At 50.8% G+C, this 27,425-nt stretch overlaps 1 protein-coding gene across 2 annotated transcripts in view; it reads right to left on the bottom strand.

The window, feature by feature from the left end:
- The window catches only part of NUP160 (nucleoporin 160), a 32,177-nt gene that overhangs the window by 3,344 nt on the left and 1,408 nt on the right, over positions 1-27,425 (bottom strand). Inside the window, exons 2-32 of one of the 2 annotated variants that reach the window (XM_078868981.1) lie at positions 27,211-27,319; positions 26,466-26,688; positions 25,605-25,833; positions 25,006-25,078; positions 24,259-24,376; positions 23,453-23,611; positions 22,640-22,708; positions 21,169-21,266; positions 20,304-20,394; positions 19,159-19,227; positions 18,613-18,690; positions 17,377-17,547; positions 16,557-16,656; positions 15,886-16,048; positions 14,827-14,951; positions 12,916-13,061; positions 11,922-12,055; positions 11,147-11,220; positions 10,079-10,220; positions 9,388-9,457; positions 8,867-8,965; positions 8,631-8,750; positions 7,518-7,616; positions 5,780-5,874; positions 5,121-5,217; positions 3,728-3,833; positions 3,162-3,325; positions 2,829-2,889; positions 2,363-2,473; positions 1,880-2,006; positions 769-873 (exon numbers count right to left, since the gene is read on the bottom strand). In XM_078868981.1, coding sequence (XP_078725107.1) covers positions 769-873; positions 1,880-2,006; positions 2,363-2,473; positions 2,829-2,889; positions 3,162-3,325; positions 3,728-3,833; positions 5,121-5,217; positions 5,780-5,874; positions 7,518-7,616; positions 8,631-8,750; positions 8,867-8,965; positions 9,388-9,457; positions 10,079-10,220; positions 11,147-11,220; positions 11,922-12,055; positions 12,916-13,061; positions 14,827-14,951; positions 15,886-16,048; positions 16,557-16,656; positions 17,377-17,547; positions 18,613-18,690; positions 19,159-19,227; positions 20,304-20,394; positions 21,169-21,266; positions 22,640-22,708; positions 23,453-23,611; positions 24,259-24,376; positions 25,006-25,078; positions 25,605-25,833; positions 26,466-26,688; positions 27,211-27,319 — 3,625 coding nt within the window. Of the gene's footprint in view, positions 1-768; positions 874-1,879; positions 2,007-2,362; positions 2,474-2,828; positions 2,890-3,161; positions 3,326-3,727; positions 3,834-5,120; positions 5,218-5,779; positions 5,875-7,517; positions 7,617-8,630; positions 8,751-8,866; positions 8,966-9,387; positions 9,458-10,078; positions 10,221-11,146; positions 11,221-11,921; positions 12,056-12,915; positions 13,062-14,826; positions 14,952-15,885; positions 16,049-16,556; positions 16,657-17,376; positions 17,548-18,612; positions 18,691-19,158; positions 19,228-20,303; positions 20,395-21,168; positions 21,267-22,639; positions 22,709-23,452; positions 23,612-24,258; positions 24,377-25,005; positions 25,079-25,604; positions 25,849-26,465; positions 26,689-27,210; positions 27,320-27,425 lie in introns of both variants that reach the window. The other variant, XM_078868980.1, reaches the window with a different exon arrangement.

Genomic DNA, 27,425 nt, shown 5'->3' on the forward strand with positions numbered 1-27,425 from the left:
CACACACACGCACACAGACAAAGATGCCCCCCACACGCACGCACAAAGACGCCCCCCACACGCACGCACCAAGACGCCCCCCACACGCACGCACAAAGATGCCCCCCACACGCACGCACCAAGACAAAGATGCCCCCCACACCCCGTGGAGTCTTAATGAACTGTTGGGGCGAGTGCCGTTAGCTAGCAGCTGCGAAGGCCGGCACGGCACACATGAGGGTCGTTGGCGAAAACCACGGCCGACCGCCTTTGTCTCCCCTGTGGCGATGTTTACACACCGCACCGGGTACTTATTCGAGCCTCAGTCGACCTAGGGGAGGCCCAGGACCGGTTCAGACAATCGTCACTGATGTTGGTTGGCCGTGAGCGGAAATCAAACTCGGGCCACCGGGTTCGTGGCGCAGTGCGCTAACCACTGCGCTGCCGAGCACACACGCGCACACACACACACACATGTACACACGCGCACACACGCGCGCACACGCGCGTATTCTCGATACTCAATTCTGGAATCGCATTTAACACGCACCGACTTGCTCAGAAACTCAAGAATTTCTCATAAAATGGAATGGGACTTTATAGTGTTGTTCATTAGATACGTGCAGTCAGAAATGTCGGTGTGTCTTGTGTTCACCTGAAATGTGATTCTAGAATTGATATTGCAAGGAATCCCGAATCTAACCCATAACCGTACCAACTAGACTTCGTGATACCATCTCCGGAAGGGAGGGGCTGGTACAGCGCTGAAAGACGTGCACGCCGTTTCACCTGGTGGTCTCCTTCGAGTTGGAGCTGGTGGGTAGTTCGTTTAGAGATAGCCAATTCCATGCCTCCTCCTGCTCATCATCCACATCGTTCTGAAGCATCACACACCTGCATTCAAACACGTACATGAAAGATTGACGGCAAGCTCTTGTTGATCGAATTAAAGTTGAGATAACTTTTAAGCAATCTTAATTCATGCTTGAAATACACAAAAGCAAAAAAAATAGATGATAAAAATGTGAAATACAATAATCGTCACACTGAAAATGTTATCGTGGCAATTTATCTCTTCCTGTTGATAATGGACAGAGAGATATTGCATCGTGAAGATAACTTTCGTCTAAAGTTGTGCTGCTACTCGGTGACCCATTTAATTGAAAACTGGCCAACCTCATCAAAAGGGCTGCCAAAAACTTGCGCCACAAACCACAGCGGGAAGTGCTACTTGCAAACATGCAGACACATTCTGCCACGACAGCGAGCCCATTGGTTTCTGGACTGTAAACTAAAAAAACCCAAGGACGATTGCATTTTGGAAAGCGTCACGCGACCCATACTCGTGTGCAATTCTATTTCCGAATGTCCCGTTTCGGCGAGAAATGTTAACTCCCTTGCCTGCTATGCAGGAGGTCGTGGGTTCGATCCCGAACCCGATCTTAATTTTGGAGCTTTCGTGACTGCAGGAATTATTCTTTGGTTCTTTCGGTAAAGTCACGTATAAAGATAAAATAACAAATTAAATAATAGCATACGACGTTTCGATTGCAACACAAGCAATCATCATCAGGTATAATGAAATAGCAACATAAAATCTAACCAGAAAACTATAGACAGACATATAAGCAGACAGATATCAACATCAAGCGTTTGAGTATTTGGCCGCTATAAATGATCCACGTGACCACTTCCGTTGCCTTACCTGGCAACATGAAAATAGTTTAGTTTACTTTTAACAACCGTGCACATGTACGTAAGATGAACTTCTTTCGAACCGTGCTTGGACAACCGTGCTCATTGGAGGTACGGCGACGGTGTGGGCCCCGGGCCCGTACCATCGCACAGGCGACTCGCGAAGACGCCTTCCAGGCTGACGGGCACACCGCGGGGGACTCACTTGAACGCGAGGCCCGTGAACACGGCCTCCAGGCTCAGGCCGTGTGATCGCGAGAGGCTGAGCGCCACATCCATCAGCCCGGCCTGGACCAAGAGCGGCACCAGCTCCTCCGCACTGCTGCCGCTAGCTGCGGTATCGGGGAAAAGACAAAATATCCATCCCCGCTTATATAGAATCAGGGCCTAAGGGCGAAGAAAATAATAGTCGTCATCGTTAGCATCAGATGGTACACACACTTGCTTCAAGGATCAAAAGGTTTCTGTAAATGAGAAAACCCATCACAAACGGAGAATGCACGCAGGCTATGTTTTCTATTTATCTTTTATCACTTATTCAGAATTTATTGTTGGTTCTATGGAGGAAAAATCAATCTGGCGTCTCCTGAATCACGCCGGACTGGCTTGGCACAACTGGTTGTACAGTGGAAAAAGAGGCAAGTGTAACTGTGCGTGTGCATGCGTGTGCATAAGAAAGCGTTCCTACCAGACAAGTGCGTCACATCGGGGTGTAACTCCGCAAGCCGCAACCGCGCCCTCGCCAGGGACAGTTCACGCTGCACGTCTTCCACCTCCACCACCTCCACCCGGTGCCTCGCTGCACACACCGATAACACCATCGACACCATCGACACCACCAACACATCGCCACCACCAACACCATCGACATCATCGCCACCATCGCCACCACCAATACCATCAAGACCATCAACACCATCGACACCATCGCCACCACCAATACCGATCGTTGGCAACCGTCCCAACTTGCCCCAAAAAGTCTGTGAAGACTATACGATGGGGGGTGGGTGGGGGATATCTTTGTCTTTGTAGCCGTGGTGTTGGGGTGAGTGTCGTTGTGATTGTTTGCGTCGCTGGGCATTGCGCCCGTGTGGCCCGAGCCACGGTCACGGCGGTCGCGTCGGCGGTGGCTGCGTTCACAAAGCGAGGCTCACGCGGAGGCTGCACCGTCTCTCCGTCGTGGTCCCGCTTGGGCGAGGCTCCCGGCCTCTCGCTCTGCAGCGTCGGCACACAAGACAAGCGTGCGCAGGTTAGACGCCAGGTCAGGGCTCATTGCTGGCGACAGACTTTGCCACTGCAGGCGTCACCTGGCTCCAGTGCGAGGATTAAACTGGTGGCCGGTGCTCGGGGAAGAGCGACGTGAAGACAAAGTTGTCTTTTCTGCCGCTCAAGTCGTGGGGAGCAGTGGCGTTACGGTTAGCGCACTTAAGAGGCGAATGGCATCTGTTGTGGTTATAGTGTGTGCGCATGCGTGCGTAGGGGCTTACGGGCGTGTGCGACGCGCAGGGAAAGGCGATCCAGGCGTACTTGGCCGGCGTGAGACGCAGGCACGTGAGGGTGAGCAGCAGCGCAGGCACCTGCTTGCGCAGCCCGGCCAGCGTGGGCAACTCCCTGCCCAGACGGCGGGCGTACTCTAGCATCACGCTGCTGGCTGCGCGCGCACGCACGCAAAAACAACAACAACAACGATCAAATTCACAGAAAATCCAGGCGTGCGATTGCAGCAACACCGGCCAGACCTTCAACCCCACAGCCGCGAACTGACCTGAATTCGAGAACATTCAACCATGCCACCGCAGGGTTGCGGGCTTACCTTTTAACTGAGAATCAACGCACCGCAAATCAACCAGAATCCATTTCCTGGATAACTAAGACTCTTTCAAGTTAGGATTTATCCAGCCGTACGCGAGGGAGAGTTTCCATGAAACGTGTGGTTGGCGGCGATTGCGGAACGGAGGAGCCGGTCGGCGATAGTGCCGCGCTAGAGGTAACCGGGGTGACGGTCGTCGAGGTGAGATCGACGGGGGAGGGGGATTGCTGCCGAGCACCGCACCCTTGCGCAGGTTCTTGCGTCGCACGTGGAAAGCGTAGAGCAGCTCGTAGGTGTTGTGGGAGAGAAGGTCCACGGAGCGCGCGCGCTCCTCCAGAATACCCACCACCTGGCACACGCACGCACGCACGCACGCACGCACGAAGATAACAAAGTTCCCCCAAGTGCTGTTGGCGAGCACCTACGAAGGCCGGAACGGCACACGAGGGGGTGGCTGGGCCAGCACCACGCCCGGCCACATTCGTCTCCATAACGGTGATGTTTACACACCGCACCAGGTACTCATTTAAGGCTGAGTTGACCTCGGCGAGGCGGAGGACCGGCTCAGATAATCGCCAATGGTGTTGACCCCGAGTGGGAATCGAACTCGGGTCACCAGGAATGTAGAGCACCGCTCTCCACACGCACGCACAAAGCAGCATACAGAGACACCAATACCAATACAACCGCCGTTCGCCACTAAGTGACGGTGACGTCACCACGGCGCCTGTGCCAGGCCAGGTGCACACTTAGAGGCCACGTGAAGTGTCGAAGGCATGTTGACAGGTCACGGGACAGACCCAGCAGGTGCCATGGGTTGGCTGACTGAGATGAGCGGTAGATGCACCACCAGCTGTACCCCCTTGCTGTGCGTTAAAATGCACGTACGGGCGCACATCCCCTCCACTCATTCATTATCATCACGGGGGACCCCACAATTGTTGACAGTGGCGGCTCACTGGCTGGCTGCCATCCAGCTTGCCCGGGCTTCCTCAGCAACTGTGAGATGCAATTTGCATGAACGACGCTACAGACAAAACTAAACATTGTTATTACGATTATGACGAATACATAACGCAAGTTGCAGCGTAAAGCTCACGCACAGACTGAAACGCTCACCACCAGCACGCGCACACACGCACTTGCTCAAGATATACAGTGCACAAATACACGCAAATATACACAAATATACATACGCAAACGTGCACAGGTGCATCCGTTACCTCAACTAAATAAACGATTGCTAGAACCGTAATTCGTCAAAGGTACGACGTGGTGGAGCAGTGGCATGGCCGCGAGTCGAACTCAGGTCACCGGGGTTCAGACTGCAGTGCGCTCACCACGGAGGGAACGGTTTAGGAAGCAGAGCGCCCAAGGGGTGGAGCCCCCCGCGTCTTTGCGAGCCCCTGTCGTGTGCACGTGTGCACGTGTACGCGCGTTGAACTTCTTTCACCCCGTACGTAGCCAACCGTGCTAATCGTAGGTGCGGGGGTACACAACACGCACGCTTCGCCGCCGCTAGGCCACGGTGACCGCTGTGTTTGCCGTGTCAGACGTCGCGCCGTTGCCGAGTTTGATTTGTCGTGCGTGGGGTCGGGTCGCCGGGGTGTGTAGCCGTTTGCGTTGCGATTGGCACCTCTCCCTCCAGGTCCTCAAAGGGCAGACTGACGATCTCGTACAACTGCGACCGCTCCATGAGCCGCACGATCAGGGCCCGCAAGCAGTTCTTCCGGCTGCCAGACACAGGCGAGTATGCACAACACCGCATTCATCATACACGTATCTCAAACATACGTCATACGTATCTCACATCACCAGCACTTCGTTGAAAGAAAATTCTTAATTGAAAGCAATTTAACAACACGAGGGGAAGAATGGCCAAGTGGAATTCGGCTAAAATTCTATACGAGCAAGATCATAAAAAAGTGTCTTAATAGTTGGTACATATAATATATCTGTGTTACACAATGAGCCCACGCCAAACGAACACATTTTTAGGATATGTATACACTTTAAAACTCAGTGCTGTGCAAGACAACCCTAATCTCAAAGATAAAGGCGTATGATTAGGGTTGTCGTTGTTGTTACGGCATTTGTGACGACACTGATGACCGCCAAAACCAGCTACAGGTGACTGCCAGCTGCGACCGCGAGAACCCAACAACTCTGGTTCCGTGCTCAGACAAGAGCCACTGGCGGGTCCTCTCACCCAAAGCCACCTCGGTGACATCGTCAAAACATTCCGTTGACAGAGGACAGAGGAGTTTGCGTTTGCAGTGTAAAGCGTTCTCTCACTCTGCGGTGTCCACGTTGCCCATCATGCACTGGAACGCCTCGGCGTAGTGGCCCAACTCCAGGTGCTGCCGGAAAATGCGCGTCTGCAAGGAGGCCTACGGGAACAAAGGCCGCCGTTGTCAAGCCGAGGCCAATGGGCGTGTGGCAGTGTTGCATGGCAATGTTGGCTACCTCGCCTAGTCTGCAGGAGGTCGTGGATTCGATCCCAATGCTGACGCCTGCTGCTGTATATTTGGAGTTTGCGTGTGTCCCCGTGGTCGCGTGGCATTTTCTGAGGATCCTCCGGGTTTTCCCCTCCACATTTATAATTAACATGCGTTTAACATTTAAAGCTTTCGTGACTGCAGGGATTCATATTTTAGCTAAAAATGTTCTTGCTGTAGTTTTTACACCTGATGATGATTGCTTGTGTTGCAATCGAAACGTTGTGAGAATTTGTATTGTTTAATTTTTATTATTTTATTATTTCCCTTCTACGTGACTTTACCGAAAGAACCAAGAATATGCGTTTAAGAGGATTTGGCAGACAAAAATTTCCACGTGAAAAGCCACTTGGTTAAACTATGATTTGTGGCCAGGTCGCTTCTGAAAAATAACTATATAGCTCAGTGGGCCTTACCTGGTAAAATAAAATAAAAATTTAGTTTAGTTTATCTACGGGAAGTCTCCAACTTACGAACAGATTCTGTTCCCAAAACCCATTCTTAAGTCGAAAGGTTCGTAAGTCAGAACACAATAATGTATTGTATTTAAATGTACACATACGGTCAGCGTTCAAAAATGCGTTACAGTTAAACAAAAAAAGGGAAACTTTGTTAAACTCATAAATAAGAAGAAATATTGTACATTTGCACATAACGCTGTAAATAGTTCCGCGGTTCAGTTCGCAAGTGCAAGTTTCCTTGTTTGCAAGTCGGATGGCTAAAAAATAAATAACTTGTGGAAGTTCGTTTCTAAGTGCAGATGTTTGTAAGTGCGGGCGTTCCTAAGTCGGGCACTGCCTGTAGAGGCAATCTCGATGTCAAGACTGGCAAATCACAATGTGCAATGACTATCAGTAGCGCGACGATGCCAGGACTAAGTTAATGAACGTCACGCATGATATCATTTGCAGAACATGCAAATGATATGAAGTGTCAATTTCAATGGGAAAAAAATACATTCATAACATGGAATACAATTTTTCTTTTAAGTACAAAGAAAGTCACATTTAAAAATAGGACAATTAAGGTTTCAAGTGCTTGTACTAAGATGCCTTGGCATATATTGGAGGATGCCATATCAAAAATAAAGAATTATCATTATCGGCAAATGCATCTATATTTGGAATGCGCGTGTTTGTTGTGTCTGTGAGTTGAAGTGAGTGATGGTGTGTGCGTGTGTTGATGTGTGTGCTTGTTGGGGTGTGAGTGGTGGCGTGCGTGCATGCCCAAGTGTGTTTGTGTATTTCTTGTGGCGAGTGGTGATGTGTGTGTGCGTGTTGAGGGTGCGTGTGTTGAGGTGTGTGTATGCCGAGTTGTGTGTTTGTTGGGGTACGATTGGTGGGGTGCTATTGGTGGGGTGCTATTGGTGGTGTGCGTGCCCATGTGTGTGTGTGCGTGTTTGTTGTGTCTGTGTGTTGAGGTGAGTGGTGGTGTGTGTGTGTGTTGATGCGTGTGCTTGTTGGGGTGTGAGTGGTGGTGTGCGTGCGTGCCCATGTGTGTGTGTGTGCGAGTTTGTTGCATAAGTGCGCTCGTACAATGTACGCTCCATCCCCCTCGGTTGCCGTGGCCACTGCCAGACCAGCCACGTCGATCACCTGCTCCGCCAGCTGCAGGTTCTCAAGCAAACGAACCACCTGCGACGCGTCACGGAGGGGAGGGGGCGACATCCACAGTTACTGAGGAGGCGCAACTGACAGGAAATCTATCAAGTCTCACATGGGGTAACAACCGCTGTGAAAGAACATCCCCGTCACTCCCCCTGCCACCCAATACAATCCCGGATCAATTTAAAAATTCCACGTTGCCCTGCCTTTTTCTGTTGGACTCGCCCCTGGCGACCTCTCTCCCTGTCATCTCACCACTCTATCACCACCCGCAACCCCTTCACTCACTCTCCGCTCGAGCGAGACACCAAAGGCTTTCTATCAAAGCCCCCACACAGTTCATCTCCGCCCAGTGAGAGGTCGCTCAATTTCCCTCTGCTGCCACCAAAGTCTGGAAGTACCCTTTCCCCAGCCGCCTGCGCTGTTGACTCCTGGCCCCTGTTCACATCCAAAGGGCTCCGGGTCTGTGTTTCTTGCTTTCCTCTGCCTACGACCGTCTTTTTCTATCGGATCAGCCCACCGTTTCTGTACAGCATCTTGAGACACGGTAGATATTGTAAACTGTTCCTTAGCTGCTTAAAATAAACTATTCCAAGCAATGTCTTTGTAAAAAGGGAAACATCATTTTAGATAAAAACAAGTTCCTTTACTGCTGCTTCTCTGCATAAACTCTCCATCCTCATTTGAGTTCTTCCCTTTTACACTCAACATAGCTGTAACCGGGGAAAATACATTTCTGGTAAATGCTAACTTACAGAGCCATGAACACAGCGCCCTTAATGTCCACAACAACAAAAAACAACAATCCTCTGGGTCAAGGGTCGGCAAGCTGCGGCTCTGGAGTCGCATGCGATGGCTCTCTTTAAGGAACTGCTTCGTGACGTGTTCTTTATTAATGACCACCACCGTCTCTCGTATTCACAACGTGCATTGCGGCTCTTCTTGTTATTTTGGTTGCCGACCGATGCTCTAGGTGCTTTATTATTGAATGCCACTTGGAACAGGGTGCCAGAGGAGTTGGGGCCGAGGAGGGCGGGCGGTCACCTTGCTGAAGTACTCCATGCGAGGGCTGCAGGCCGAGGGCTGGGTGTCGAGCGAGAGGAACTTGCGGAGGAACGGTTCCTTCTCCACCTCCCCGGCTGCCTTGCCGAAGCAGTCCACAGCCTGCATGGGCAGGCACGAGCACAACAACAAAAGACTCAATCTCCCATTGTAGTCTCTCCACAGATTCCTCAGAGCAAGCGGCATCGGCAGCACAGACCACGGGTGACCCAGCGCACCTTGTGAGGCTCTCCACAGACCAGGTAGGACTGCCCGAGCAGGAAGCTGCGCGAGCCTTCGTGGGCACGACACCAGGCCTCCAGGAGGTTGCAGTACCTCTGGTGACAGAGAGACGTGCAAAGACAAAGACAACGTTCCCCCCATATTACTGTGAGAAGGCCGGCACGGCACACGAGGGGGTGGGTGGCCAACACCACGCCCGACCGCCTTTGTCTCCCCAGTGACGATGTTTAAACACCGCACCAGGTATTCATTTGAGGTTGAGTCGACTTAGGGGAAGCCCAGGACCGGTACAAATAATCGGCACTGGCGTTGGCCTTGAGCGGGAACCGAACTCGGGTCGCCGGGTTCGTAGCGCAACGTAGCGCTAACCGCTACACTACCGTAGACACAAACTGTTAAAACGATACAAAAGCGAGCGATGTATTATCGCGCAGGTGAGCATGTGCAGGTGTGCAGTGTGTATTGTCTGTACAGTGTGTTACAGTGTGCGTACAGTATGCACACGTGAGGTTTGTACCTGCAGCTGCGTGTTCTGGCAGTGAAGTGACAGGAACTCGCCAAAAATGAATTCACCCCCCAGCGGCCACCTGAGGAAACGTTAAGGAAAAAGGGGCAGTACATGCAGCAGCAGCAACTAAAGCGACAGTTTCCACAAATCCTCAGCGATTGCACCACCGATGCTCCCGTTAACACGCACAACTAATACAGGCAGACCCCGACTTACGAACGCCCGCACTTATGAACGAGCTTCCATAAGCTATTCATTTTTATTTTGACATTTTATAACCACGACAGTAAACGCGTATGTTGAATTTCTTTTGCATGATACGGAGCCAATCGTGCTAATCGGAGGCTTATTAAAAGTAAAAAGCCTCATTTTTTTTAAGGAGACCTTACAGAATAAGAGCAAAAATACGAAACACGGAAGGAAACAAAAGTGAAAAAACACCGAAATAAATGTAGTTACAAGTTTTACACGCAATATAAAATGAGGTATAATTCAAGAGCATTGGAGGTGCGGTACATCATTGTGTACATTACTGCGTTCCGACTAACGAATGGGTCTCGTGAACGGAACCTGTTCGTAAGCCAAGGGTGAGTGGGGGGGTGGTGCAGCCCCCCGTACGACATCTCCCCATCTCATTTTCCCGCAGCTAATCATAACTGGCCCGCCGACAGCCGGCGGGTTGAGGCCAAGAAAAGGATGCAGGTCGTGGAGGAGGTCGGCCACGACGGCGGCCGACAGCTGCGGCCAAGTGAGGCAGCAGGATCGCGGGGCCCGGGCCGACAGGGCCCTGGCACGCGACGACGAGCCGAGCAGCAGCTCCGTCAGCACCACGGCGCAAGGACCTGGGGGCGGAATTTGTGGGGCGGGAGGGAGGGGGAGGGTGACGGGGAGGAAAGCAGAGAGACCATCTCTCATCCTCGCAGCAGCCGGCGGCTTGTGGCTCGCCGTCGAACAAAGGCGGTAACTGCGACGCGCTTTCAGATGCGCTTCTGTGGCCGTCTGGAAGGCTCCTTCCTTCCGATATTAAGAAGCCACTGGAGCTGTGAACTTTTAAATCGTCTAGATTGAAAACTAATTTCTTTAGAACTGTTTTTTGCGTTTAGTTTGTCCCCCCCCCCGCACCTCCGATTAGCACGGTTGGCTACGTATGGTGCGAAAGAAGTTCAACATCCATACATCCATACATGAAAGCCTTACAGAGTACGTCGGAGGGCGAATGTTGTAAGGGAGCTCCTATTAATAATAAATTGACATCAAAGGAGGAAAATAATTGAGAACCGGAGAGAGACAACTAGAGAGGCATTATGAAATAGGTGGTGGGGTCTTAAATAAGTCTCCAACAACTGCGAATTCCCAATCGCCAAGGGCAGGGCATTCCAGAGCCTTGGCGTGCCGTGCCGACAAAATCTCGGTCAAGCCAGGCTCGTAGCCTGGAGCGCGGTCAACGTTGGGTAGGGCACGATTCGACAGGCCTCAACAGATCACCTTGGTGGAGCGTATGGCTGAATCAACCCTAACCCCAAGGTGGAAGCAGGTCCATTTGAAGCCCGAGGGCCGGCACGACACAAGAGGTGGCGGCTGGGTCACAGTACTCTGCTCGAGCTTTGTCCCCCCAATGCTAATGTTCTTAACTGCACTACCTCAGCAGATGTGCATATTAGGCCGAGGTGACCCTGGAGGCCGTGAGCAGAATTCAATTTGAATCGTCACTGGAGCTGCACGGGGCCAAGATGTGAACCTGGGTTTGCTGGGATCAGTGTCCACTCACCGCTGGAAGTGTCCATGCTGACAGTGGGTAGTCCGGAGATGTCCAGCACAGAGAGACTCCGAAGGTCGCACTCCCTAGGGCACACCGGTGCGCACACACACAGAAGACAAATATCACCCATATACCCTTAACAGACTGTAGGAGGCAAGTGGTGATAGCAAGCACAAATGAAGGCCATCACGGCACACGAGGGAGTGGGTGGCAAGCACCAACGCCCGACCGCCTTTGTCTCCCGAGTTGCGATGTTCACACACCACACCAGGCACGACCTCGGGGAGGCCCAGGAGCGGCTCAGATAATCGTCACTGGTGTTGGCCGTAAGCGGGAATCGAACTCGGACATTACACCGACACGATCTAAGCCAAAATAAACGAGTTACACATCGAGTTACAAAGCATAAGAGGCATCTGCCGATTTACAGAAGTGAAAGCGTGCGGCGCTGGTGTGGAGCGAGAAACGAGTTTGGGGAATCCTCGAGCTAAACAACGAGGCCGAGAGGGCATCAGCGCGGTCTTTGTTTTGGTGTCATTCATTCATTCGTTTGTTAATTTTCGATTTTGTTCGTTAGTAGGAGTTTACATTTGGTAGGTAGTGCCTGTATATGGGACTTGGTCCCCTTATATAAAATTTATATACAGCGTTGTAGGATGCTTGTTCACATGAATGGCCGCTATATAATATGAAAGAATTATCATCATTATCATCATCGAGACGAGATGGGCAAGCAGGGAAGGGGCTGGGGGAATTGTTTTGAGGCGGTGGCGGCGGCCCGTACAGCGCGTTGGCCGGGACGACGGTGGAGAGGCACTGCCCGGCCCAGACCAGCACGCTGTAGCAGCGCAGCAGCGTGACCGTGTGAGGGCGCAGCTCGTTCCAGCTCTCAAACAGCTCGCCCGTGTCTCTACCAATCTGCACACCGTGCGCACGCACACACGCACGCGCACACACGCACGCACACACGCACGCACACACGCACGCACACACGCACGCACACACGCACGCACACACACACGCACGCACGCACACACACACGGGGAGAAAGGCATCCCGAGTTGAGTGTAAAGGATTGTTGTGGACACGTGCTGCTGCTTGAGAGTGCCTCTTCACAATGGCTTGGCCAGTGCCCCTTTCAGCCGTCTCCGTCTCCCCAGAGTTGATGCTAAACGAGCGGTACAAGCGTCTCTTCTATTTTTTTCTCCGTCTCCTTCTGTCTCCATTTTTCTGCACCTCCCTGTCCCTCTCTCTTTGTAGATCTGCGTCTCTCTCGGTATCTCTCTGCCCATCACATTCTTTCTCATATCTCTTTGTCTCACTCTCCGTCTCTGTCTCTGTCTCTTACTGCCTCTGTCTCATATCGTTGTGTCTCTGTCCATGACCGTGTATGAGCATAGACAACATGAAACAAATGCCTTGCCAATTCAAAAAGCACTAATACGCAACGGCTTACTAACACCGCCACCAGGTTGACTCGAGTCGTGGACACGTGGTATCTCTGTATTGTGACCTTTGTAACCTTAGTTGTGTTTCTGGGGTTGGGGGAGTGACGTGGGGTCCAGTGGTCTGAACTGGGGGGCCGCCGTACCAAAACGGTTGAGAACCCACTGGTGTAGACTGATGTATGTGGCGTGCAGTGTGGTGTGTGGCATGTGGTGTAACATATGGTTTGTATGACTTGAGCAGGCAGGTGTAGTTTGCGCCGTGTCGTGTGTATAGCGCAGCGTGATGTACGCGGCGTGCAGTGGGGTGCGGCGGGGCGTGCGAATTCTCACCCCAGAGGAATGCTCGTGAAGCATCGCTTGCAATACCAGGAGGCCCCAGCACATCTCGAGGCGAGTTAGGGCTGACTGATGGGCAGCTTGCGCTAGCGCCATCACGCCAAGGTCTCCCGCGTAGACGCCTAACATCATCGCAGCCTCTGTATCGACAAAGATCCTCTGTTTAGACTTAACAGACTGTTGGGGCAAGTGCTATTAGCGAGCACTTATTGAGGGCTGGCACGGCACACGAGGGGGTGGGTGGCCAGCACCACACCCGGCCGCCTTTGTCTCCTGAGTGGCGAAGTTTAAACACCGGACCAGGTACTAATTTGAGGCCGAGTCGACCTAGGGGAGGCCTAGAACTGGTTCAGATAATCGTCACCCATGTTGCCGATGAGTGGGAATTGAACTTGGGTCACTGGGTTCGTAGTGCAGCACCCTCTAACCAAATCGTCAAAAGCACAAAAATGGGCAAAACATTCCAAAACAGGAATCACTGGTAAACTAATCTCAAAGCCAAGCAGAGGATATTTTCTGAGCAATTTAAAAGGCAGTGAGATTCCACGAAGACAAATCTCTTCTGCAAGGAAGACCTAGCAAACATAGAATAACCTCCTTGAATTATATCGTGTGTATCAAAATACTATGCAGTGTATTTTATTATTTTATCTTATTAGGGGAACAGCCTTTGACCAAATGTGCCCATTCCTATCAGCTCTTGGAAGCTAAACAGGGATTTCACCATGACAGTGCTTGGATCGGAGCATAAACCATCATCACACGAACTCCACTCATCTTCGCAGCAGCTTCTGGCGAAGCATCGAACAAAGATGGTCACTGCATCGCACACTTTCAGATGCGCTTCTGCGACCATCTGGAATGCTCTTATTCCCAAAACAGTAAAACCTTGGATTGCGAGTAACTTGGTCCGCGAGTGTTTTGCAAGACGAGCAAAACATTTTCATAAATTTTAATTTGATAAACGAGCGAGGTCTTGCAATACGAGTAGTACGTGTCTACGCTTTGTCTGCCGAGCGTCACGTGATCACAACTGATGTACGAGTGCTGTGCATTACAAACACGTTTCCGGAACTAATTATGTTCGCAATCCAAGGTTTTACTGTATCAGGAAGCCACTGGAGCTATGCACTTTTACATCTATATTTAAAACTCATTTTTCTTTAGAACTGCTTTTTGTGCTTAGTTTGTTGTCCTTCCCCCGCACCTCCGATTAGCACGGTTAGCTACGTACGGTGTGATAGAAGTTCAACAAACATACATAGGCAACCACAATGCATACAGCTGTTGCTGACTGCAGGGGAGGGTTGCATGGTGGTCAGAAGGCAGCGCAGCAAAAGCCATTGCTGTACTCTTACTTCTCTGCTCGCACGCCTATCGCTTACTGCCTTTGTCAACCACCACCCCCAATGGTGAAGTACAGTGAAATAGCTCCCGTGATCTGCACGGCATGGGGAGGCCCATCAATCGCACAATGGATTGACAACAGAATCAGAATCTTAATTTTTACTGGAAGAATCCGATGAGCTATGAAGCTCCTTTCCACAGGTGTCCAGTCGGGGCAGGTCAGAACGTTACAACAAACAACACAACAACGCGATAGGAGGGAAGATAAGGATACGGAAAATAAACATACCACTTACTAATATATACAAATAAAACTCAAGTGATGTTCATCTTACCAGGTAAAGCCCACTGAGCTCTTTGTTTAGTTTTCAAAAGCGACCTGGCCACAAGTGATAGATCCACGAAGTGGCTTATCACGTGGAAATGTATCGTAGCAGCGATCGGGCCGTACGCGTTGCACATCGTGGCAAGACGTGCACAACAAGCGCACGTGCAGGCGTCGCCTCGGGCTGCGACAACGATGACAACGATAGGGTCGTGCAAAGCGTGGGGACAAACCGGAGGAGTGGTCGGAGGTCGGGAGGTCGCGGCCGCCGAGGTCAAGTTGAGCTAGCACGAGGCGGAGGGCCCCGATCAGATCCCCCAGCGCCAACAGCCGGGACGGCAGATCTACGTCATCATCCCTGCATGGGCAGAATTCATTTAAAAATATAGATATTAAAAAAACGTCAAAACACACTCGTCAACAACACCGCCTTAAAAGATACAAATATATCATCGGCGACATGTCGGGCAATGGTAACGCAAGGACAGGCGAACAGAAAATATTCTGTTTGCAGACTGCCTGCCCGTTTAAATCCTGTTTGAGAGCTCCTATTAAGGGCTAGCACAGCACAAGATGGGGGTGAGGTGTGGCTGTTTCGCCAATACTCGTGTACTTGCAACATGTTTGGCAATTCCGAGACCACACAAAGATACACATGCATACACACGTACCTGCAAACATGTACAACATTCAAGTACCATTAGCGAGCACTTGAAAAAGTATGTATTGTGCACATGGCTTCTTTGTTGACTTCTACGTACAACTACTGACAAGTGTACGCTCATTTAAGGCAACATTTTCCCCGCACCTCCAAATAGCACGGGTGGCTACGTACAATGCAAAATAAGTAAAAAATACATACATAAGTTGACTTGGGAGCGGGACAGCATCAGTTTAGTTCTTGCCATTGATATTATCCATGGCCAAGAATTTAACCCAGGAGCATGCGCGATAGTGTAGCAGTTAGCACACTGCGCGATGAGCCTGTTGACCCGAGTTCGATTCCCGCTCACGGCCAACACCAGTGACGATTATCTGAACCGGTCCTGGGCCTCCACTTGGTAGACTCAGCCTCAAATGAGTACCTGGTACCGTGTGTAAACATCGCCACTTGGAAGACAAAGGCGGCCGGGCGTGGTATTGGCCACCCACCCCCTCGTGTGCCGTGCCGACATTCATTCGATGCTCGCCAACAGCACTTGCTGTTACAGTCTGTTAAAAATCTATACTGGGGATCTTTGTCTTCGTTTTTTAGCGTGGTGCGTGCCCGCGTGCGCGTGCGTGCGACCCACGTTTGCTGCACCAGGCCGTGCGCAAACTCCTGGGCCAGGATTTCAGCGTCGCACGGGGGTCCTGGTTCCATGTCGGTGACCCAAGTGAGCTCGGGCCCAAGACACTCGCAAACGCAGCGCACGCACTCCAGCAGCACGCACATGTCGCCCAGCGTGTCCGGGTCTGCAGCACGCCCCACACACACGCACGGAATGCGTTCACGTAGCGTTTTATAATTAAAAATTTGTCGAAACCAGGAGGCGTATCTTAAAGGGTGCTCCTTGCCGATCACATCTGGCGTATCACCAGCTTAGATTCAAGCAAGCCTGACTGTTGATGACAGAGACAACCGCATATCAAAACCGGTACCAGAGTTTGCTTGTCTTGAATCAATGATGCTGAAACTACTTGCACTCGCAGAATGCCGTGAGGCTGATGGGTTGCGTAAGAAATACTTTAATTTGTTACGTGGAGACACCGCTATATTGTATTGTCTGCTTATGCATTTTGTTATTTACAATAACAGAGGTTGTTTGATGATGACTTAGTTCAGGGTACTTTATAAAAAGGTTCTGGTATGCCACGTAAAATGAGTGTGTGGCTACAGTTGTATTCGGAGAGGATAGAGGTGTAGATAGAGCAGATACAGGTGTAGGTGGATGGGACAACAGGTGTAAGTGCAGCAGCTGACCATCCACAATGTCTCCCAGGTGGTAGGCACTCGCCCTGGTGGGAGAAGACAGGAACAGCTGCTCGATGGGTGCACAGGGCACGAGCAGGGACAGCGAGCCCTGCACGCGTTGCACAGCGGACAGCGCCAACACCCGGGTCACTTAACCAGCGATAACAACAAAGATACCCCATACAACCTTTACAGACTGTGGGGGGAAAGAGCTGTTAGCGAGAACCTATGAAGGCCGGCACAGTACACGAGGGGGTGGTGGGTGGCCAGCACCACGCCCGGCCGCCTTTGTATCCCCAGTGGCGATGTCTACACACCACACCAGGTACTCATTTGAGGCCGAGTCGACCTCGGGGAGGCCCAGGACCGATTCAGATATTCGTCGCTGGTGTTGGCCGTGAGTGGAAATCGAACTCGGGTCACCAGGTTCATAGTGCAGCGTGCTAACCGCTACACTACCACTCCCCACCAACATCAGCACAAGGTGCTGTTGTGGCGAAATGTTAACTCCCTCGCCTGGTATGCAGGAGGTTGTGGGTCTGATCCCAACCCCAGCGCCTGTATATTTGGAGTTTGCATGTTCTTCCCTTGGCCGCGTGGATGTTTCTCCGGGAAATCCGGTTTTTCCCTCCACATTGAGAATAAACATCACGCATTTAGAGTATTTGGCTGCTATAAAATTCCACGTGATAAGCCATTTCGTTGAGCTATGATTTGTGGCCAGGCGGCTTCTGAAAAGGAGCTGGTTAATACTTTAAGGCACCCATGCAGCAAGCGCTCTGCCACATATACTGAAGGAGAAGGCGTGGTAGCTGTGATGACGCGTTACCGGCTTGAGCAGGCAGACCAGGCTGGTAGGCGCATTGGCCAAGATGCCCAGCGGCCGTGCCAGAACGTCTTGATACTGGCACACGCAGGCCAGCAAACGACGCCAGCAGCTTTCAGCAACACCCTCGGCATCAGCCCCAATGCCTCCACCTACTGCCACCAGTCCGCTCACCTGCACCAAGGGCACACAGGGCATGCATACGCGTGAACACGTGCAGCTCACTTTGTTCACCCACTGGTGGACGACGAGGTCCTCGCAAAGCCGGGCGTTTGACCATGCTTTCCCACGCGGGTCGGTGCGGATCAGTGAGGGTGGGGAGCATATACGAGAGAGCGCAGGAGTACGGTACAACAATGATGTTGCTGGACTGCCCTCTGCTGTCCATCATGCAGCCACCCAGCCCAGTGACAACCTCTCTGTACATGGCGATTCCCCCATCCATTATACAGGCCTCAAAATCCCTGCTTAGCTTCCAAGATGTGCCACATTCAGGGTTATTTGGTCATAGTGAGACTTGGACAGAGATTCATAAACTCACACAGAGAGGCACCTCACAGGCTTACATAAAGACTCAAGACTCAAAGCATCTCTGCCCACACGGATGGCAAATAAAAGCGCAGGTCTCGTGGACAACGGTGAAGTCTCCCAGCTGTGAGGATGCGATGACTGCCTCCAGGTGGCACCACAAGGACAAGCTGACTTCGAAAGGGGGCATCTGTTGCAGAGTCCAGAGTGCGCGTTCTCCACTCGCATTGGTGGGAATGTCTACTCGAAGAAAACCTCAAAAAGAGTGACCCAACAATATAAAAGCAGTAACCTACTTTAAAAAAAGTCCCTTGGCACACTCCGTGAGAATTTCTTGAGTGAATAATTGAGTACTCTACCAGAGCGTTAGTTGTTATTATAGTGCGGTCGACGCTGAGCAGGCTGTGACCACCAACTTGCTACACTTGGGATCTGGACTGAAAACTAATTTCTTGAGAACTGCTTTTTGTGTTTAATTCGTTGTTCTTCCCCCGCACATCCGATTAGCACAGTTGGCTACGTACGGTGCGAAAGAGGTTCAACATAAATAGACACATACGAACCCCCTGGTTTAGTTATGGGTGGCTACCCAGAATCAAACCACCACATCTGGATAACATTTTTAATGGCAATAATACGCACAAAATATATATCTATATGTACGTGAAAAGCAGACGGACGTATGGGGAGGAAGGAAGGACAGCGTCTTACCTCTCGCTCCACAGCGAGGACCACCTGATGCTGCAGCCCTGCGGACCCCGTGAAATGGTCCGCCCCTCTCCTGTACACCTGTGCGGCGGGCAGTTGCACAAAAGACAATGGTCAAGATCCCCCGTATAGCCTTTAACAGACTGTTGGGGCAAGTGCTGTTAGCGAGCAGCACCTATGAAGGCCGGCACGGCGCACGATGGGGTGCGTGGCCAGCACCACACCCGGCAACCTGTCTGCCCAGTGGAGATAGAGATGGTTACACAGCACACCAGGTACTCATTTGAGGCCGAATCGACCTAGGGCAGACTCAGGACCGGTTGCGATGAACGTCACCGGTGTTAACTGTGAGCGGGTATCGAACTTGGGCCGCTGGGTTCGTAGCGCGGCGTGCCAACCGCTACACTACCGCTCCCCACTGTAGTGGCACACACGCACGCCTCGTGGTGCCCACCTCAGGGCACACACAGAGATAAGCCTGACACTATGTGACATATGAACTGCAAACGCAGCATGCTGACAGGAAGAACAAATTTGTCTCATACTTACGTGCAGGGCTTTCACGATGGCCTCCAAGGAAAACCTGCCTGGGTGGAATATGTAACGGAGAAACACCTCCTGAATGCACGCAGGAAGGCACAGATGAGAGAGGGTTAATTAGAATGCATGCAGTTACATTCGTTGGGATTAAGTGGTTTCACTTGCACATCTAGCATCATGTTACATCATCCCCATACATCTTAAGACCCTGTGCGCCAGAGGTGGGACAAAGTCATTGTTATGCAAGTCCAAGTCGAGTCGCAAGTCATCAAATTCATGACTCGAGTCCAAGTCACATGACTCGAGTCCACATCTCATAGGTGGGACAAAGTCATTGTTATGCAAGTCCAAGTCGAGTCGCAAGTCATCAAATTCATGACTCGAGTCTGACTCGAGTCCAAGTCACATGACTCGAGTCCACACCTCTGCTGTGCGCACACCGTGCTCAATTGCCTCGTGTTTCGATAATGCGTGTACGCCCGCTCCACAATTCCCTGTGTACCCCCGTAATAAAAGTCTGTATCTCCCATATGTGATCTACACATTGGCATATTACACGCCCTGTGTACTGCCGACCCCCAACTCTCCGTGCCTCCAATACCTTAAACACAAAAATGTCCTGCGTCTCACATGGAAAGGCCATGTGCTCCCTGCGCCTTGTGTCTCACCAGTCCCATCCAGTCTGTCATACTTGTCCTGAACTACCATCATCTATCTATGACCTAATGACCCCAAATGCGTCGAATCTCATCAGATGGCAGGAACTAAGCGGGGGTTGACCCTGGATAGTGTTTGGATGGGTGAACGACCAGCTTGCACTCTCAAGTCGTCATAGGGTTTGCAGTGCATAAAAATCTATTTTTGTTCTGTTGAGCTATGCCGCCACATCTCTGCCCCCCACCTTTACCAAACCCGCACTGACCAGCGTGGGGTGAAGTATGGTCCAGCAGCGAATGGACAAAGAGGCTGTGCATGGGCATGGACGTAAATAACCGGGATGCCCGGTATTGTCGCACATCCCATGGCCAACACCAGAAAGCCTCATCTGTCCCCATTCCTTGTTGGGTTCTGTGCCACCAGTTTTCTCCGCACCCCCCCCCCCCGCCCCCTTTGCTGCATACGTTGTCTAATTCTGCTTTGTCCACGAACGTTACCTTGGGGTCCAGGTGCGCTGGCACCTGCAGGTCGGCACTGGGCAGCGGTTGCATGAGCACGGGGCTCCACGCGCACGTGTGGTTGTCCCCTCTGCAGCAACACGCAACGCGACCCGCACACGTCCCGGCATTGACGTCAATATAAAATTCCTTTCCATTATAAAGTATTTTACGAAACTATTTATTTTTATTTTACCACACCAAGGCCCACCGAGCTATTGGCTTTTTTTTTGCAGAGGCGACCTTGCCACAAATGATAGCTCAACAAAGTAGCTGATCGTGTGGAAATTGATAGCAGCCAAATACTCTTCATGCACGTCGCTTCTAAATGTGAAGGGAAGAACCAGAGGACCTGGAGGAAAATTCACGCAACCATGGGGATGCGGTGACCGTCTTTGTTCGACGGTTAGCCAAACGCCGTTGCGAGGATGACCGGAGTTTGCATGAGGGTTTATGCTCGTTGACGAGATCTGCAAGGTACTGTGGTTCATTTGCGGCAAGCACTGTGTGCATCGCGCGCTTTCATATGCGTTCCTGTGGCCGTCTGGAACGCTCTTCCTTCCAATATTAAGAAGCCACTGGAGCTATGATGCACTTTTAAATCATCTAGATTGACAAACTAATTTCTCAAAAACTGCTTTTTGTGTTTCGTTTGTTGTACTTCCCCCACACCACCGATTAGCACGGTTGGCTACGTACGGGGCAAAAGAAGTTCAACATACGTACATACTGAGCAATCAAATTAATTGATGTATTTCAAGCTGCATACATTGTCTAATTCTAAGCATCGTTAAGATTCTCGAAAACATACATTGCGCTGCGCGCACGAACAATACGGGTGCTTGTGCGAGCGAAAATGTCTCACGGGAGAAATCCTGTGCACGACGCGTGCGCATCCCCTTCCTCTGAGATCCACAGCGCCCACAGCTCCGTGGGGGTGATGGCGAAATCCCTAAGGGATTCCTGGCACCCCACGTTCGCACACGCGCACACACGCGCACAGGCACGCGCGCACACACCAGCAGTGACGAACGAGTCTGGTCTCCATAACTTTACACTGCCAGCCCCGACACAAAGATGACTTTGTAAAGCGATGTTGATGGTGTAACGCACGGGGCCTGTCACTGGGCACAACTGGCTGTTGAACAACAACAAAATAGGCCTCAGGCTCATGATGGCCGATCCCAAATATAGTCGTTACGTCGGGTGTAGCTTTCAGACCATGAACCCCACACCATCTGTCGATAACTAAACCATGCGAATTCTCAAATGACATTTGAGATACTATTGTGCATATTATATTTGTAGAGCGTCGACAAAGATACCAGAGAAACAATACCCTACTTGACAGCGTCACGAAAGAGTTTACACTATTATTTGCAAGACGCACGCTGGTGCCTGTGTGCCTCTTTGCGAAGATAGTGACATTTAAATCAGACGACATAAAAAATGTTTTAATAATGATTTCAACTTGCAACGCACACAGTATACACACCATCCAAGAAAGAGTGTAAGGAACCACACACAAGCGGGGAAGGCAGCCAGGCGGTGATCCGATCTCAACAATTATCCGAGCTTTGCGGTCCTCTATATATTAAGATATATTCAGCCAATCACAGGTTCCGCTGGCTTTACGCGGTAGAAGATGCGTTCCAAAAAGAAAGGGAGCACAAAGCGAAACCCCACGAGACGCATGCGATGTTGTCCCACGTCCGACAGCAAAGCTGCGTACGAGTGAATTCAAACTGTATAAGAGCACATTTTGGGTTGATATAGATTAGCCGAATATACGGGGAATCGCACAAATCGAACCGGATTGAAGAGAGGGAAACCTGTCATGAGTTTCTACACGTCGGTGGACATCAGAGCACCTCGATAAAACTCGCACATGCTAGGGAGGAACATTCAATGCCATACAGATGGAACAGATGGAGATGAGTCCCCATTTTGCTGTACCGCGTTCTCTTGGCAAGGCATGGTATAACATCAAGACACCCAATCGCAACATCACATCGAATTGCTGTAAGGATGGGCGGGGGGAAATGTGACAATGTTACATCCCTACTTGTACTTATATCCCTGCTCAACCAAGGTGAAGGATTCACAGGTCAGCCTCTAGGCCACAGAGAGGTCAAACATTGGCGGTGCAGGTAAAAAGTGTAGCCGCTATCCCTGGCAGACTCGAATAATCACAACATGCATGCACTGAAAAGAGAACAAGCACATATTCAGGAACACATTTCTTTTGCAATTCGATTAAAACGACGTACACGACCTTAGGCATGCGATGCGCACGTGCGACGCGCATACACCCCGTCGCACCTCCTCTCTCTTACCTGATTGCCCAGCAGGGTGGCGAGGCACTTGAGGTGGGCACGGTCCTCCGTCATCCGCAGCACGCAGAACTGGGCATTGGGGGCAAAAGGTGCCGAATGTTACGGATAGGTGCGTGTGTGTGTGCTACTGGCACCAACTGTGTTGACAAGACAGTTACAGAAATGTGAGTTGTACCACCTGCATACGCAATTGATATCAGTAAAAAAATGACATTGTGGTGCAATGTAGCACCCTCTAATGCCCGAGTCACATGATCAAATTTACATACACCATACGTGAATTCAAAATAAATCCGCTGGTACACGCACGAATCATTCATACAAAAATGTATTTAAATTGACAAATCGATGCGTCGTTACACGCTTAATTTGATATTCAAGTAAATAGTTCACTTTAATGTGCAATTGTATTGAGGGAGTGTGTGTCGTTGTCTTGCTGTAGTCTGGGACTCATTTTGCTGTTGTTTTGCTGCCTTGCCCAAGCTTGGGAATTGGTGTACTTATGCAATTTTTACTTATATACATTATCTATTTTGTAAAAAATGTTGTTCTACGTGACTTTACCGAAAAATCCAAAAATTATTTCATGTATTTATTCTTAGTGATTTGCTTACTTTCCTATACTTTGTATTCCTATCATGCTTTGTAAGATTTGTTGTTGTAACTTTCTGAACCGCCCCGACTGAACATCTGCTAGAAACAAAAAAGCTTCATAGGCTCATCAAATTTCTCCAGGATAAATAAAGATTCCGATTCATCGAGAGCCGGCAACGTGCACAAGTGAAGCTGGCAGATGGGGCAGGGCAGCCTTGCCTGGCTGTGACTGTCCCAGCACAGGTGAGCGGCGAGCTGCAGCCCGGCCGTGCTGCTGTGGCACAGGCGCAGCAGGTGGCGCGGCCCCGGAGAGTTGCGCACGTCGGGAACTCGTGGCACCAGCTCACTCAGATTGCACTCCAGATGGCACACCTGGTCCTGTTGGCACACGCAGACGCGTGGAGGCACAGGCCTATGACGCCCGCCCAGTCACACGGAGACGCATGGGGCACAAACCTAAGATGCCCGCCCAGTCACACGGAGAAGCATGGGGAACAGACCACCCACTTACACCCTTTTAAAAGAAACCTAGAAATAAAATGATTGCCAGTTACTCTTTTGACAGTTTCAAGCAGCGCTTAATTAAATGCATGCGACGCAAAACAGAGACACGCACGCAACATTTGAAATACGCTAACAACTGGTTCTACTAACAGAGAAGGAAACAGACAGAGATACGGACTTGTGAAGAGTGCAAGAGAGAGTGCTGTTAGCGAGCACTTATGAAGGTCGGCACGGCAAACGAGGGGGTGGGTGGCCAGCACCACGCTCGACCGCCTTTGTCTCCCCAATGGCGATGTTTTTCACATCGCACCAGGTACTCATGATGGCGAGTCGACCTAGGGGAGGCCCAGAACCGGTTCAAATAATCGTTACTGGTGTTGGTGGCTGTAAGCTGGATATCGAACTCAAGTCGCCGGGTTCGTAGCGCAGCGTGCTAATCGCTCACTACCACCGAGACCAATACCGATACCCGCCATTCGCCACTAAGTGACAGTGACGTCACCACGGAGACACACACACACCTTGATGGACCAAACACGCAGTTTGTTGTCTTGACAGAGAGCAAAGAGGGACACGTCCTCGTTCCAGACGTGAGCCGCCATGGACACGGACATGTGTGCCGGGGTCTGGTCACCACGTCTGTCGGAACAAAGACGAACCACACCACCTTTAGTTACCCATTTAAAGCCGAGTCTAAATTAAGTAGTCCCAGGCAAGGTTCCGATACCAAGTGCAAACGGTGTCGTTCATCGCGAGCAAGAATCAAATCCACGCTGTTGGGATTCATGCCGGGCGCATAAATCACCACACGACTAATCCCCACAACGCTTTTAGTACGGCACAGTACGCAGTTGAGGGGGGCAATGGTGGAGGCAGCGCCATAAACTTAGCCGCTTTTGTCTTTATAAACTAGCCAATTGGAGATAGCGGAGCACATCGGAAGGTACTGCACCCTCACCATTGATAATGCACGTGACCACACAGCTCCCGGTGTTGATTTAAGATACAATCAACTTAAGCAAGGCCGAGGTTAGACTCGAGATTCCATTTCCCATTTGCGAAGTGCATTACGGTCATGAGATGAACTACAGTAACCAAGATTGCCGGAGATGGTGCTAACCAATACGCCGCCACTGCACGGATACACAACATGTACACGTACATAGATACACGAGGAACCTGGTTTTGTCTGCGAGTGTGCAAGCATATTTGTTTGCAGGTGTTCACGCAAAGCACACAGCTGTGCATGCGAGTTTCGGTGTACGCACATGACTGAAGGCACCCAGCCGGTCAGCCTCTGCACCATGGAGCTCTGCTTCAACTCAATGGAGGTACCCACGCCTGTAGCAGGTGCACCCACAACACACACAAACACATGCAAAGACACACACTTAGTAGGAATGGCACTGGACAAATTAAGGGTGAGGTGGTCAACAACACATGACCCAGCCTCACACAAAAAGAATGTCTCAGCACTTTCTGTACTTGGCCGTGTACTAAATATTTAATTGTATGCACCACTGCGAGATGAGGGCCTTCCCATGCCTTGCGGGTCATGGGGGATTTCTGACCATACTTCACGATGCTGGCCAGTGCTGGTTAGTAAAGGTGGAGTTGACAGACATTGGAGCAGTGTTCAAAAATGGACTTTGCCGCACCGCATGCCGCTGTCAAACTCGTAGCACAACCCCGCTGCTGTATATGACAACATGGTAAGGACGACGATTGCCCATTCAAGCACTAGCTTAGCTTCCCAGATCTGACAATATTGAGCGCATTCCGGGTGATTTGGTTCCCGCACAGAGTCGGGCGTATGCAAGTGAACGAGCAGGCAGGGATACGAGAGTGCTGCAGGCGTGCCGCTCACCCGGCGCGTTGGGGGGCGGCAGCGTCACCACCACGATGCCACCGCTCGGCGAGGCAAAGGCAAACTGGGCTTCGTCGCGCCAGTTCACCCACGCGCAGCTTCCGGCGCCGGCTCCACGCGGTGCCACCCCAGTGGGGCCCCCAAACACGAAGCAGCTGTCAGGGGTCGTCAGTGAAAACCGCCCTACGTCCGACAGCACCGAGCGGGCGTGACGGTCGGAGGAGAACTCCTGGGACGAGAATTCCTGGTTACCAGGGTTGGAAGATCGACGGTCGTGTTTAGTGAAAAGTTTTGTTTGCACAAGGAGACTTATTCTGAACAAATGCTTAATTAATCAGAAATGGAACAATGCGTATTTTGAGATAACCTGATAGAAACGCAAAACAGCATTCTTCCTAATCAGTTTTAATGGACGACTGGATTCACTGTTCGGTCAGCATGATAGTCAGCATGATCGTAGGTGCTCTTGAATTATACCTCATTTTACATTGCGTGTAAAATGTCACCAATTCTTTTTCAGCATTCTTTTCACGTTGGTTTCCTTCTGTGTCGAGTATTTTTGCTCTTATTCTGTAAGGTCTCCTTAAACAAAATTAGGACCTTTACTTTTAAAAAGCCCGTACCTACGATGACCACAGCAGGCTATGTAAGATGCGAAAGAAGTTCAACATACATACACTTGCTTTAAATCAAGGACTGACAATAGGAATAGCCAGGCATAAAAACACCTTTCCTTGACATAATCTTTCAGACTTTACCCAACAAAATCTATCTCCGTTTCCACCCTGAACGTCTCCCACCATAAACCAGGGGCCACTCACTCAACCCCAGAAAAAACTCAGAGCGCGAGGAGTCACTCACAGGCGTGAGCGCCGCATCGGGGTGAGCGAGCAGCAGGCGGTGGGCGCTGATCGACGTGAGCAGCAGCAGCGTGAGGTGCCCCTGTGGGTTCTCGTGCACGTGAACTCCACCGGGAACCGGCCCCGACCCGGGGCCGCCGCCAAAGCGGATGCGCAGGAAGCTGCCGGAGAGGCGGCCATCGAGCCAGTGCTCCTGCAGGTGCAGCACGTCCTTGCTGACCCACCTGGTGAGAGGTTTACGGAAGTGGGCAGGGGCGGTGGGGAATGCGGGAGATTGTCGTATTGGCACTTCACCACCGCCCCTCCTGTGAAGGTTTCCTGGCTTGGTTGGGAAGTTGGGTTGGTGGTCTGGGATGTGTAGTCGACCTAATGGACTCATTTCTCTTTTGCGATAACTTTCTTGTTGTTTGTACTTTTTGTTTTGGTGCCATTTCTTACATTTGTTTATTCATATTTTATTTTGCTTGGTAGTAGGGGTTTCATTTGCTTGGTAGTGGCTCTATATGGGATTTGGTCCATGAGTATAATTAATGTACAGCGTTGTGGCATGAGTTACACGATATAAAATGAAAGTATATAAAGGGTCATGAGGCTCAGGTCAGACAAGTGAAGGGTATGACAAGACAATGAGGCTGCCGAGTTAAAATGCCATTAAATTTCCATTGTTTTAGAAAGAACCCGAGTTTTCTTTATTTTCTGTCATTCAATTTGGTAACAATTATGCTTCATATAGCAGGGGTACAGACCAGTGAATAAAGCGGTTTCTCGTCGAGGATTGAAGTTTGGCGCTCTCCTCATAGCAGAAGCCGCCTGCCCAATCCTGATACCCTGCCCCTCCTGGGAGAGGTGGCAAGCCTGCATTGACACGCAGAAATCACGCACACGCACGCATGAAAAACAAGCAGACAATCCCTAAGTTGTTAGGCATTATTGAGCAGCCTGAATTTCCGAATCGTGATTT

This window comes from Lampetra fluviatilis, chromosome 27 (assembly GCF_964198595.1).
Source record: "Lampetra fluviatilis chromosome 27, kcLamFluv1.1, whole genome shotgun sequence".
Classification (NCBI taxonomy): Eukaryota; Metazoa; Chordata; class Hyperoartia; order Petromyzontiformes; family Petromyzontidae; genus Lampetra; species Lampetra fluviatilis.